Source organism: Pseudonaja textilis, chromosome 5, assembly GCF_049901715.1.
Source record: "Pseudonaja textilis isolate UNSWEBS1 chromosome 5, rPseTex1.2, whole genome shotgun sequence".
In the NCBI taxonomy this organism is placed as follows: Eukaryota; Metazoa; Chordata; class Lepidosauria; order Squamata; family Elapidae; genus Pseudonaja; species Pseudonaja textilis.
The window spans coordinates 53303160-53318419 of NC_141994.1; the positions used below are offsets into that span (position 1 = coordinate 53303160).

The 15260-nt window shown below is 36.4% G+C and overlaps 1 protein-coding gene across 3 annotated transcripts in view; it reads left to right on the forward strand.

Annotated features, from left to right (window-relative positions):
- SLC41A2 (solute carrier family 41 member 2) overlaps window positions 1-15260 on the forward strand; it is a 34601-nt gene that overhangs the window by 12493 nt on the left and 6848 nt on the right. For all 3 annotated transcript variants that reach the window (XM_026726761.2, XM_087934884.1, XM_087934885.1), the window contains exons 4-10: window positions 2346-2417; window positions 5381-5525; window positions 6713-6859; window positions 9002-9149; window positions 10469-10548; window positions 12276-12407; window positions 13331-13479. In XM_026726761.2, coding sequence (XP_026582546.2) covers window positions 2346-2417; window positions 5381-5525; window positions 6713-6859; window positions 9002-9149; window positions 10469-10548; window positions 12276-12407; window positions 13331-13479 — 873 coding nt within the window. The remainder of the gene's footprint in view (window positions 1-2345; window positions 2418-5380; window positions 5526-6712; window positions 6860-9001; window positions 9150-10468; window positions 10549-12275; window positions 12408-13330; window positions 13480-15260) is intronic.

The window sequence follows — 15260 nt, forward strand, 5'->3', positions numbered from 1 at the left end:
TGCAGAGGCCTTCAGGAAAGCCTTGCTGACCGCAGAAGAAAAAGTTTCTGAAGGCCTCTGGCAACGAAAAGGAGGCCGGGGGCAATGCATGCAAGTCAGTGAATGACATCCCCTGAAAATAAGACCTGGCACCTTTTTTGGTGGCAAAAAAAATAAGACGGTGTCTTATTTTCAGGGAAACACAATATGTACTAGATGAAGAAATAGTTCATTGTTTATATATTTCCCACTATTTAGTTTCACTTGCGTCTGACTTTCTCCACAAAACAATGCATGGTTTGTTGGAATCTGATTGTTTTATCATATTTCCCTTTATTTAATTTTTACCTAAACTAACTACCTCTCCGGGGGATATTGCTCCAGCATATTTGTCATTTTAGTGATTTATCATTTAATCAAGTTATTACCAAGGAGGAAACTACATTCCCACGAAAACCGGCAGAGCAAGCTAAATGCCAAAGTCACTTACACTATTGATGCTATCTAGTTAGAAAATGAAATGCCTGCAAATAAACAACTCAGAGAGGGCCAACAACTCAACAATTTATTATTAATCCAAATTACAATACACTTTCTAAAATGCACTAAGCAGAACTGAATTAATATGCTGATTTTTGCAGTGTTATACTTTATTTTGCAGCTTTATGCTTTATTTTTGCAGAATTTTTACAGGATTTATATATGATAATATATGGTATTTTGCCATTTTTTTCATACCTCCACATTCTGAGGTAACATTTGTACTGAGGTAAACAGGATCACCCCAAGGTCTCATTTTGATCAGCCACTCATTGTGCACCACTGTACATTTGCCAACAATGTTTATTTGCCAGTTCCTGTGGGAAATAGGCATCCTCATGATCTTCAGTTAGTCTTATAGCATTTTCATACACAGAAACTTCTAGCCATGAGTGGGATTCAAATTTTTTAACAACCAGTTCTGTGTGCATGGCTTAATTGGTGGGTGTGGCTTTGTGGTCGTGACTGGGTGGGTGTGGCCAACTCGATGTCACTCACGTTGAGGGGCGCTTCTCCTCACCTGGTTTCTTGTGACTGTGGGGATGCTGCAATGGTCATGTAAAAAACAGTCATAAGTCACTTTTCAGTGCCATTGTAACTTTGAATGGTCACTAAATGAACTGTTGTAAGTCAAGAATTACCTGTACAGAAATACAAAACCTTCTTTGCTTGCAAAAAACTGTCCTAAATACCAATCATTAGATTAAAAATACCTGCAAGCCAGAGTTACAAATCAGGCAGGGTGCCAGAGCACCTTGAGGAATTAAAATAGCTAAAATGCAATGATAACTATCAGCAGCCAACTCTTGCTCATAAAGTGAAACCCAGAGGTCTTTTAAGCTCTCCAGAAAGAGCACACCCAGGAAAAACAATCCTTAGAACCATTTGCACCACTTAAAGATACTAGCTGGTCTCCCTCACCTCACAAGATATCCTAAGGAAAGCATCCAGATTTAAGGAAAGGTCACATGCCCCCCCCAGAAAAGCAGTAAAAAAATCAGTGCCAAGCTTGCATCCTGCCTCTTGGAAGTATACCCCAAAAGGACAGTGCCAGATACCACTAAAGCAGTGAAGGAAGACCCCCTCCCCAGATAGAAAAAGAAACCATGAGCCAGGAAAAAATTCAAACACAATACAAATCAAAGCTGAATAGGGAAAATTATCAATAAACGCAGGATTAAACATCACCAAGGACAGAATTAAACTTCATCAAAAAGTTTTAGACCAAAACTTAGAAAGGGTTTGTAAACTCACATTTGAATATCAATCTTTCTAGCTAGCCAAGAAGCCTTGCTGAATATCACTCATCTTGGTTCCTTGTCATTAAAAGCTCCTTTCCGGTTATTCAATTATTTCTTCAAAGTGCTGATTATTCCATGTGGCTGGATGTATATCCAGGGGAGTATCTCTTCCCAACAGCAGTGTAAAAAGCTTAAAATAACCCTTACCCTTTAAGAAAGTAAAAAAAAAAAAACCTTCTGAGATGCTAAGTCTACGCATACTGCCAAGAGTGTAATAAGGATGGAAAAAAACAAAAGGAGATTTCTTCTAACTACCTGTTCTCCCAACTCCTTAGAAAGTTAACAAGGGGTTCTATAGTACCGGTCAGAACCGGTAGAATCCCACCCCTGCATCCAACCCAAGGTGTGCTCATTGTTGCCCTTTTCGCCTTGCATAGAAGCACTCAGCTAGCACCCTACTGAAAAAGCTTGATAACATTAGGAAAAGGGACTATTATTAAAATTCAATGTCCAATTCTGTAAAATAATGATCAGGAAATGCATTAAGGTTGTTCCGTTGTTAAAACAGTTTATTGCTTTTCATAGGTAAATGTCGGGAAAATGGATTCACCCATTGAGAAGTGGAATCTAATAATTGGTAATTTGGCTTTAAAACAGGTAAGGTCATTAAAAGAAGTCATTACAATTTTGTTTCTATTCATTTTGGAAGCAAGGAGAAGTAGTATAAGAAAAATCCCTCCCTGATTAATCCAGTGATGGTTTGCTTCTGTGTCTATAGCTGAGGCTAGGGATCTTACAGGGCGGTTGAAATCTGGGAAAGTTCCTGGACATAATTTCATTCCTCAACAGTTGCTAAAAGAAAATAAAGTTTGGTAGAGATCCAAAGCTGACTGTTTTTTAAAAACTTATTTTAAGTAAATAATATAGCACCTTTTTCATCTGAGTGGAAGGAGGTCATAGCTATCCCTCTTTATAAGAATACAAGAAATGGATTTATCCCTGCCAACTATAGACCAAAGAGCTTGCTTAACACAGTAAGCAATTATATGTGAAGTATCTTTTGTCAGGGTTCCGGCGATAGCCCTAATTATGAGCCTCGAGCCAAGCTTCAAAATAATTCAAAAGATTTATTAGGAGCAACATGTTGGCATTAACCTAAATGAAGCCAACTCTGACATACGTAATTTACAGTCCTAGACATAGACAAACAGGCATAGGAATGTTTTATGAGTTGACATCATTTAAAACTCCTGGATTGGTTCCAAAGTGAAAATATTTGTGTTCAGGACTAAACAGTATTTAGAGGAGACCATTCAACCTTAGACAACTGGTCTTGTACCATTTAGCCCAAAGACACACTTTTTTCTGCAGCCTTTGTGGATTTCAAATCAGCTTTTGATCTGATTCCAAGGAAGAGGCCATGGCAAAAACATCAGGAATCTTCAATGGTTAAAAAAACTGCTCCTTCTTATTCAAACTCTTTATTCTAACATCTCATTGAGAGTCAGATGTTCTCATTGGGGGCACCTATCTGTTGCTATTTCTACCAAAAAAATAAAAGGCAAGGGTGTATTCTAGCCTCCCCCTTTTAATATGAACATCAGTTCAGTAATTAAAGCTCTCTATCATCTAATCATCATCTTCCAATGTTAGCAGATTGTGAAATTCCCAGCTTGCCACATTTAGAGAACATTTTCTCAGTTTTCCAGGTAGCAGGGGGTGGGGGGGTATTGATGGCACTGGCTTCCTTTTACCTTAAAGAACAATTACCAAATTACCAAAAAAAATTGAGTGCTAGTGTTTGCATGACACAACAGTATAAACAGATAAATGGCAAGTTCTAAGTTTATTTTGGGCACACATTTCTCTTATCAACCAAGTTAGCCCAATATAGCTCCACAGCTGTCTTAAGAGTCTTCTATTCAAACCAGGCACATTTTATTCCTGCAGCTAGCAAAGTTTTTCTTGCTAAGGTCATCTCAGTTTCTTCATGGTGTACCGATTTGCATTTTTTACGAAGATTAATAGCTTGGAAGCAGTCCAGTCCAAATTTATAAAAGCCATGCTTGCAGTTACAAATGCATCTAGAATCTTAGTATGGTTTCCATAGCTGCCAGAAACTGGTTCTGTCGCTTTAATTTTGGGATGAAATTGGTGTTTTCTCTATTGAGTCTGAGTCCACTGGTTCTCAGGGACAGTTTTACATCAACCTGGCTAACAAAAACTAATAGTAAACTGCAGACCCTAGATTTCTCTCTGGAAATTGTTCATTGAGGTTTGCATCTGAAATGTTAATACTAGTTTAAGCCTAGTATCCAACCCCACAGATTATGGATTCTTCTTATAGGGGCATGAATCATCATTTTGTCTTCTCTTCATTTTTAATTCTGAAATTTCATGGGGTTTTTACTTTGACCAGGCTGGATGTACTACTGCAGGGGTGTCAAAGTCAAGGTGCGCAGGTTGGATCTGGCCCAAGGGTTGCTTAAATCTGGCCTATGGAGCCAGCCTGCAAATATCAAAGGACAGGCCTGTGGTACCGCTGCCAGCCAAAATGGGCCATGGGACCTCTGTGAGGCCCATTTTAGGCCTCCAGCAGCACTCTGCTGGCCAAAAACGGGCCGCATGGAGGTTTCATGGAACCTCTGTGCAGCCCGTTTTCGGCCAGCTGGGTGCTGCAGGAGGCATCCATACCACCTCCCCCCATCCATTCCCCACCACCCCACAAAGGAAAACTACAATGCTGATCTGGCCCTTGAAGAAATCCAGTTTGACACCCCTGTACTACTGTCTTCAGTTTTGTGAAAAAACGTTCCTTTTCAGCAGCGCTTATGCCCATGTGGAGGTGGTTATGTGAAATCCATAAACCTTTGTTAGGCTATCTAAAGGGATTCTTGGATGACATATTTTTATCCTATTTTAAAGAGAGTGCAATATCTGTCAAGTGTTTTTTTTTACCTGAGCAGGACCCTGGTATCTCTTTCCAGGTTGTCTAATTTTGTGCTACCATTTGTTACTTGCGTCCTTTCTTGCTGCAGCTGAGGTTTGACAAAAATTTTCATGATTGCTACTGCTAACTGTATTGCAGTTATTATAATAACTTATGTATTTTTGTATTATGTATTTATGTATTAAGTTTTATTAATAATAATTACAGATATATGTGTTTTATTGTGTGACCATAATAAGTGTGTGATGACGATGATGGTAGAAGTGTAGGAAATGTTGACATTTGATGACAGTGCTATAAACACTAATAGGAGAAAGGTGAGGCCAATATTCCTGATTGTCTGTCAAAACTGAGAGTACACCATTTTAACAATCATCACAACGTATATTTTATCAGTTGCATCAAGATGTGATAACTCAATTGGTAGAAATGGTAGATCATCTTGAGTATTTTGGATACAGTGAATAGGGTCTATTAAACGCACATGCTGTCCAATTTGTCCATTGTATCTGAAAGCCCATTAAATCTCCATTTAGTAAACCAAGGATTCATTGCATTGATGGTTGCTTAATTTCCTCAGTATTACCCTCAATTTTATAGAGAGCTGTGTATAAACTCCATTGTGTTAACATACCTTTTCTCATGTTAAATATTTATTGTTATTTTGTAGGTACAAGCAACAGTAGTTGGCTTTTTGGCAGCTATGGCAGCAGTCGTACTGGGTTGGATTCCCGAAGGGAAATACCATTTTGATCACTCAATTATTTTGTGTTCTAGCAGTGTAGCAACAGCCTTCATAGCATCACTCTTACAGGGTAAAAAAATGTAATATTTTAAATGTAAACACCATTAATTTTAACATTATTAATATTATGCAATTTAAAGAAAGAACAAGGTTAAGTTCACTAGACTCTTGTGTAATAATAGATAGCATATGGTAGATGGCTCTTTCCATAAGTACAAATGAACAAATAACAATTGTATTTTGCATTTATAATATTTATTTATTTATTTATTACTTTCATTGATAACCATTGTTTTTTATTTGCCCACATTTGTCATTGAACCTATATACCATAACTCTTGCCAACTATCAAACATAAATCTTTTTTTTATTAACAGAAACATTTGAATTTAACCTGAGCCTACCAGAACTTTTAAATTATTTTCCTCTTTGGCTAGAAGATTAATTATTTTTATTATTGAATTGTATTGTTTTATTGATATATTATCATTATTATCAAAGTCCATTGCAATGAACAACTATCATAAATTAATACCTATAATAAGTATCATAGTTACATGGATGATAGATCCACACTTAAGTGAATGTACAATCTAAAATTCAATTTAAGAATATCAGCAGAACAGGAAAAGAAAAAAAAACAAGAGAAAGACAGAATGGAAAATCTGGTTGAACAATATAAATGTATTTCTATTATAGAAACTTAGAGCTAATTTAGAACAATGGACAATTAATAGTTTCTCAGTACATTAGGGGTAAATGAAGTAATTTTAGTCATTCTGAGGTACTTTCATAACTTGTCTAAATTATCTTTTTAGTGGTTTTGCTATAAACATATCTAATGGCATTATTAACATTATATGTTACTTTGATTAAGAAGCAACACTATAAATTTGTGGGTTGTTAGTTATAAACACAATACCTTGACATTTGAAAGAATAGTACATTCAATATAGTTCATCTGTGCAAATGTATCCAAAGCAGAGATGAGTGTCAGTGGAATCTTTTGTTTAACAACTTTTATCAATTGTGGGTTTCATCTGTACTACCTCTAAAATGATGATTAAAGAACTTAACACAAAGCATTTCTTCAAAACATGTAATTTTTAAACATAATAATGATAAAGATGGTAATAAAATAGCCTATAATTGAAATTAGAAATAAAGAACATTTTTATTTGAACTCCTATGCTCTTCTGTTTTCGAATATAGAGTTACAGCATAAGATTGACCTACTTTCTATTACAATGGTTCTAGGCATAATAATGGTTGGTGTTATTGTTGGGTCTAAGAAGACTGGCATAAATCCTGACAATGTTGCAACACCTATCGCAGCCAGCTTTGGAGACCTAATCACTCTTGCCATTTTGGCATGGATAAGTCAGGGTTTATATGATTGCCTTGGTAAGTATTCTTTCTTTCACACTCCTTGTAAGAATGAATTTGCCGATTCCAAGTATCTTAATTCCCAGCCATCCCCTTGAATATGTTTTCTTTGAGTAATATTTTGACAGGAAAACTTTTAAGAGTTCACTTACTTGAAACTAAATGTGTTTCCAGATATCTCAGATATGTCAGCATGAGATTAAATGACATCAAATGGAATCCATTTTTATATTGTTAATGGGCACTTTTAATAAGAAAATAAAAATAATACTGAAGAAATATCTGGAAAACACAGGGTTTATAAATAGCAATAGCACTCAGACTTACGTACCGCTTCACAGTACTTTTACAGCCCTCTCTAAGTGGTTTAAAGAGTCAGTATATTGCCTCTGGGTCCTCATTTTACCGACTTTGGAAGGTTGGAAGGCTGAATCAACCTTGAACCGGTGAGAATCAAACTGCTGGCAGCCAGCAGTCAGCAGAAGTAGCCTGCAGAACTGCATTCTAACCACTGCTCAGTGAATGAAATGAAAGATGAAAGATAAGGTGATTGAACAATAAGTGTTGAAAGTATTCAGTTCAATTGTTTTTATACTACAGATAGTCCTCAACTTACGACTTCGTTTAGTGACTGTTTGAAGTTACAACAGCACTGAAAAAAGTGACTTATAATCATTTTCCACACTTGCGGCCTTTGCAGCATCCCCCTTAGTCACGTGATCAAAATTTGGAAGTTTGGCAATTGGCATGTATTTATCACGGTTGGAGCTTATTTGGTTCATGTGATAACCTTTTGTGACCTTCTCACAAGCAAAGTCAATGGGAAGCCAGATTCACTTAACAACTGTGTTACTGACTTCACAGCTGCAGTGATTCACATGACAACTGTGGCAAGAAAGGTCATAAAATGGGGCAAAAGTCACTTAAGAACCATCTTGCTTTAGCAAGGGAAATTTTGGGCTCAATTGTGATTGAGGACTACCTGTGTTCTCTTTTAATATCCTTTTAAAACACTAGAGGGTGCTGTTGGGTTGCAGTTTGAATATCTTGAGAAAGCTTTTGTAGATAGTAACTCACATTAAATACACCTCAGATTAAAATATAAACATGAGATACATTTAATATTTTTAATTGTAATTGTTTAAGTGTAATTATTTCTGGAAAGAAGTGCTCTAAATATCAATTATCATAATGCCTTTGCATTGTTTTTTTAATTTAGTTGTATTCTGATAATTTTGGAGTGTATTGTTTTGTGCACCTCTTAGGGTTGTTACAACACAGGCAAATTATGTAAATCTTTTAAAATAAATAAGCAAACAATGGTAACTATTTTCACTGTCAGTTATAATTTCTGTTACAAACTTTTGGTATAACCTTTCTTGAGTTTACTACTTTCTAGTCTAGATTACAGCCCTTTAAGCATCCTCTCTAGGTACTAATTAGGCCCAGCCCTTTCAGCTCTTGATAAAGTTAGCTGGATACTATCACCTTCTGAAATAATCCTATGGTGAATCCTACTATGGAAATAGTAGAAAATGTTATTAGCAGAAGAACTCTAGAACCCATAAGCATTGTGAATTTTCAATAAGAGTTCACTCTAAAAATTTGGTGATAAGATCAAACTTATGTTCTCAATAACCTTTCTTTGTTCCTTTAGCAATCCGCTTTTATTTTAAATGGTTGCTTTGATCTTGCCATACCTGGGCTACACTATATTTTCTTCTGGGAGACTAGGAATTATGAAAATTTTACTATCAAACGTAGAACAGTAGGTTAATCTGAATAATAAGATACTAGCTTAAACAGTATTAAAACATGCAAGCTATAAAGTAAGCAATAATACAGAGTAAAAGCAATACAAAAGTTTAAGCATCATTAATTTTAGATATCAGAGAAAGTAAAAAAAAAAGATTAGAATGGTTTGTGATAGATGTACCAGATGGTGTCTACAGTTATTCAGGTATAAAACAGTGTTTCTAATCATAAGATATATGTTAGCAATTAAGCCTCATTAATAACAAAGGATGTTATAATTAATAATTATATTTATAATGGGTGAAAATTGCCAGAAAAGTTTCAGTCTGAAGTAAGATCCTCATAAAAACTAGTAACTAATTTCCTCAGAATTTTATAACTCCTAACATTTTGTTTTAATTCTAGAGAACTATTATTATATATCTCCTTTAGTTGGTGCCTTTTTCTTGGCTCTGACTCCTATGTGGATTATAATTGCTGCTAAGCATCCAGCTACAAGAATAGTCCTCCATTCCGGATGGGAACCTGTTATAACTGCAATGGTCATTAGCAGGTAAGGCGATTTAATGTCATTTAGAACAGTGGTCGCCAACCGGTGGGCTGTGGCCCACTGGTGGGCCGTGAGAAAATTTTGGTGGGCCACAGAGAAATCTCACCCCCAGAGGACCCCCACAAAGCAATTAATCCAGGCTGCGCAGAAACACAAGGCTACGCTGCCCACATGGGCCACGGGAACCCTCCCTGCCCACTCACTCCTTACCCGGTAAACTTGCCTGCTAAATTTCTATTTTTCCTTTTTCCGACCATCATCTGTTCTGCTGTGCCAGGAGATTTAGATTAGCTAGGAAGCAAGAAATGTTTGGATTTCTTGTTTTCTTAGATCTTCAGCTCTGCTTTTAAGTACAGCCGAACCTCCCTTAGGACTGAAGGTTTGCTTGCAAGCAAATTCAGTGCAGACTCACGGCAAGCAAATTTGAGAGACTGAGCCAGCCGATGGAAGATAGATAGATCACTGAATGATAAATGAAATAAAGTAAGATGCTGGGAAAGGATACACAATTACATAACAACTTCTGAAGGCAAGCCACTCCACTGGCTAATTGTTCTCATTGTCAGGAAATTTCTCCTTAGTTCTAGGCTGGATCTCTGTTTAATGATTACTCCTTCTTTTACTCTTGGGTGCTTTGGATAATAGGTCAACACCTTCTTTGGGACAGTACCTCACATATAGGAAAATTGCTCTCATGTTACCACTAATCCTTCTCTTCATTAGATTAGCCATTCCCAATTTTCTCAATCATCATTGGAATGTTTCCACTTCAAAATGCTTTACACACCCCTTATAAATAAAAAGCTTTCCAAAATGAAGGCACCCTGTACAATTTTAAGGTAGAGCGAGAAGAGATGCTTCTTTTTTGGATTTAAGATGTACAAGGCTTTAAAAGTGAATATGATCTTGAGTGGATTTCTGCAGGCACATTTAATTTTTAAATTTATTGTACATTTTATTTATTGCTATTTCAGTTTTCTATTGGCAGTAGATTTTACAATAAAACATAAGTAAATGTATTATTTACTTATTTATTTATTAAATTTGGTTTCCATCCATCTCGCTACAAATATGTACAGTATGTTCAAACTCAACTTCTCTAGCACAGTTCAATATTTTATAGGTATGTTATATTGAATGATGACTAATGAATACTTCCTGTTGTGTTAGATTGATTCTTAGAAACAGTACAGGAAAATGTGTAACAGACATACATAGCTTCCAAATTATTTCTGTTTTGTTTATGAAGCCACAATATCATTCATTTAAATAGCTTTTGCAGTCTGACTAGCCCTGTCTGAAATTTCAATTTTCTTTTTCAGTATTGGTGGCCTTATTCTGGATACAACTGTATCTGATCCTAATTTGGTTGGGATTGTTGTTTATACTCCAGTAATCAATGGTAAGGGAGACATGGAATTTCTTAAAATTGCTGTGGTTCACTGCATGCTAGCTAGGTAAAAAATATTGCAGACCAAATCAAGACATAAGTGGGTGGGTATGTACTACTGTAAAGTCACACTGTAATTTTAGAGTAAAAACAGGTCCTGGTTTTCTGTTGTGAAAAGATAAATATACATTCAGGGATCAAATGGGAATAAAAAATATACTTTTAAACTTCACATAGTTTATTTAGATCCCAGATACATATTTTAAAACATTGTCTTAGACATTTCTGTGTACTGCTATGTAAAGATTTCTTTGAACCTTATACAGATACAGACACAAATATCCACATAGTAATAACTCCGTAACATTGTAATAATCAGTATGGATGCCTAAGTAGTTATATTTCAGTGCACGGAATTCTTTCTGTATAGTTTGAATTTCCACATATATTTAATGTACAATTGTTAGAATGAAAAAAACTCTGTTATCTGGCCACCCATGTTAATCAAATAACTGTGGGTGGCTAACATGTGTTTACAAACAAAATATACATACGGACATAGTAAACATAATAATAAAAGATACTAGGTAAAAATAATCATGCTGTCTACCAGCAGAGCAAAACATCCAAATTGGGCTCTATTAACACTCTGGTCCTAAAGTATGAGAGAAAAGCCACGGTTTTAAGAACTTCCAACAGGCCAACTTTGTGGGGGGGTGGGGCTGGGGATTGGTGGGTATGTACATGCATGCCCACACAGTCATAAAGATATGTGGAATACTACATACAACAATCACCCAAAATGTTTTATATCGGGGTGTCAAGCTGGCAGCCTGTGGGCTGGATTCATCACATGCAGGCCACGCGCAACCCAGCTCCCCAAAGGGGACAAACATCGCGAAACGTCACGTGAAAGCAACGTGATGCAGCGAGTTTGACATCTGTGTTTTATATCATATGAAGTGAAATTACAATTTTCATAGCCAAGACCAGGAATCATACTCACTACATACATTAGCATTAGTTCTACTTTTAGTATGTTAGACAAAGATCTGTTTTATAAATACAATGCATTCTTAAGCCGATTTCCCTGGTTTAGTTTCTCTCTTTCATGTAGCTCCCGCTATACTTTTATCATGACATAAATATGCTGCCAATAGTAATAGGCTGTTGGCTAATACAGGTAATCCTCATCTTATGACTACAGTTGTGACGAGAATTTCCATAGTTAAGCAAGCAAGGTGATGTTGAAGTGAGTTTTGCCCAATTTTATGACCTTTTTTGCTACAGTTATTACGTAAATCACAGCAGTTGTTAGGTGAATCACATGGCCATTAAGCAAATCCAGTTTCCCTCATTAACTTTGCTTGTAGGGCCTGGCTGGGAAAGTGGGAAATAGTGAACAGGTGACCATGGGACATTGCCACAGTCATAAATAGATGCCAGCTGCCAAGGGCCCAAATTTTGATTATATGACCGTGGCTGCAAGACTCAGAAGGCTGACGATTGGTCAAAAGTCATTTTTTTCAGTGCCATTGTAACTTCAAACGGTTGCTAAACAAATGATTGTAAGTCAAGGACTACCTGTAATCACAAAGCAATAAGACACAGTTATGCATTGAGTAGGGCAGCAATAAAACATTAGATAAGGACACACAAAAAAGGTGTTAGATCTATTTCTTAGCCTTATTGTGTAATCATGAGTAAACAATGGTATTTTTCCTGCCTGTTCTCTATAGGGATTGGTGGTAATCTAGTAGCAATTCAAGCCAGCAGAATTTCGACTTATTTACATTTACATAGTGTTCCTGGAGAATTACCAGAAGAAGCCAAAGGCTGCTGTTATCCATGCAGAACATTTTGTGGCACAGGTACAAGCTGTGTTGCCTTCTCTTTACGTTCTGATTTTTCTCTCCCAGGTACTATTTATAGTACTTTAAGAAAATATGATTAAAGATATTGGTAGGCAGCCATATTTCATTTTCGGAGGTTTACTGATTATATCGTACATAGCATATTCCTTTATTAGAGTCAAGCACAGCATTCAAATAAAAACATTGAATAAATGCCTCTATTTCATTTTTCCTATATGCAGCATTGTTTCTCAAGGGTGGTAGGACTTCTATTTTTTTTAAAGAAAAGCAAATGTAAATGTAGTTACTAGTATTAGTTAGAAAGTGAACTTAGTTCCACAATCTAAAAAATTTCAGAAAAAGATTGTTCTTCCAAAAAGGTGCTTTTCAAAAGACAACTGAACTTTCTTGGATTTTTTCATTGAAAACATTTCACTTGTCAAAACTGAGGAAAATTCTTGGATGAGAAGTGAAATGTTTTCAAGGAAAAAACCAAAAAAAGTCCATTTGCCTTTTGAAAAGCACCTTTGGGGCAACCATGACTTGGATGATTGAGAATTTCCATGGGCGAAAATATTGTTTGCTGATTTTTAAATTTCTGCAGTGTGTACAGAAAACCCTTTGCTGGATTTTTTTTTTCATGACAGTAAAACGTCATTTCATCATTAAGACCAGGATATTTAAAGAAGCTAGTTCATTTGATTTTCAATACGCTGCACATGATAATGATTCAGTCATTATGACATATTAAACCAAATGTACCCAGTCATTACTTGTGCCTTTTTAACGGACTGGCTTCTTTTGCATCTGTTACGTTTTGTTTCTCGTTATTTTTTTTCAAAACCATAGAAACTAATGAACTAATAATGTGGTTTTATTACCTAACGAAAATATCAGTAGCTTTCTTATTGACAAACAGTGTTACCTATTCTTATTTACAGGAGTAAATAATAAATCAGCTCAAGTTCTTCTGCTGTTGGTGATTCCTGGGCATTTAATATTTTTGTATACTATCCATTTAATGAAAAGTGGTCACACATCTTTGACACCCATCTTCGTTGTGGTATATTTGTTCACAGCGCTTCTACAGGTAAAGTTAAAACTTTTTTGAAATATTATTTATTGATTTATTTTCAAACATTGGATGTAACAATTCATCCCTCTTTTCATTCACCACTGCTCAAAATGGCATCACAGTGATATTTTATGACAGTCATCCCCAACCTTTTGGTCACCTGGGGCTGGTTCTGTGGAGAGAGGTTTTTCCACGGACCAGATGGGGGGTGGTTTTGCATGCTGCCTTTGTCCCACAGATGGGGCTTCGTTTGTGCAGCCTGGTTTCTGGCCCAGTGGCAGTCCATGGACCTGGAGTTTGGGACTCTGGTTTATGATTATCGTGAATTGGTAAAGAAAATTCAGTGTTTGCATCTTTAGTTTGAAAGGATTCATGGGGTACAATACAGCACGCTCACATTTTATAAAGAATTATGTTGTATTAAAAATGTTTTTATCCTTTTGTACTATTCAGTTCTTCTGTCCATTATATTTAGGTCTCATTGTTCTTTTATTAGCTACATTAAAATCTGTTCTCAAAAATTAGGAAGCAAATACTGTAGCTAAACTGTACACAACCATATCAAGATCTGATTCAACAAGCCTTAATAGCATTTATGATGGTGGCAGCTTAACACTGACATGTCAATTCTTTATTTCATTAGTTTTTTAATTCATTTTAATATTAATTTGCATCCCAGTCCTAATTTTTATCTGTGTTCAATATCTTAAAGAAGCCAGAACATAAAAACTAGAATGTTGACACGAAAGTAACTGTATTTAACTTACAAAAGATTTGAGTTTTTAAATGTCCTACAAACCCTATGAAAACTTTAAAACTGTTGAATGTACTTTCCAGTATAATTAATCAGCTACACAATTTGGGGTTGTACTGTTCAAAGAGATGTAACACTTTTATTCCTGTACCTTCTCAACATTTGTAGATTCACTATGAAATTGGAAGTGAAGATATTGTGATTTTTTTAAGGAATTTAAATAGCCAAATTTAACATAGTTTAATTTTATTCTTCTATCTACCTACCTGTCTTTTAATTTTTGGATGAAAGGTCTTAAAATGTAAATGGTCTCAACATGTGACCTCAACAGACTAGACTTGTCTGGCTTCAGAAGTTAAGCAGGATCAGGCCTGTGTAGCCCTAGGATGGACTAGAGCAGAGGTGTCAAACTCAAGGCCTGCAGTCTGTATCCAGCCCATGTGGTGCTTAGATCTGGCCTGTGGGGCTGCTTTAGAAACAGTGAAGGACCAGCCTGCGGTGCCTCTGCCAGCAAAAATGGAGCGGCCCTCCCGAGCTCCGTTTTCACTGGCAGAGGGTTGCAGAAGGCCATTGCAGCTGAAAATAGAGCTTAGGAGGGCCGCAGACAGGCCTCTCCAGCTCCATCTTAGCTGGCAGAGGCTGCAAGAGGCTGTTGCAGCCGAAAACATAGCTTGAGAGCACGTTTTCACTGGCAAGAGTGCTCAGGCCACCACAGGTGCCCCCAACATGAGTGATATTGAAATGGCCATGCTCTCCCCCCCCCCCGAGATCAAACACAATCCAAATGCGGACTTCAATGAAATTGAGTTTGACCCCCTTAGAATAGAGAATATCAAGTTGTAGGCCAAACTGAGATAGAAACATAATCCAGGAGAAGATAGTGCTAAACCACTTCTATTCTTGATGCCAAGAAAACCTTGTAGTTTTGCCCATGTAGTCGTTAGTTGAGTTCAACTTGAAGATGATTTTACTGTTCAAATGCAAACAGCTGTCTAGGTCACAGATACAGGTTACAGGTACTCTCGATTTACCACAATTCACT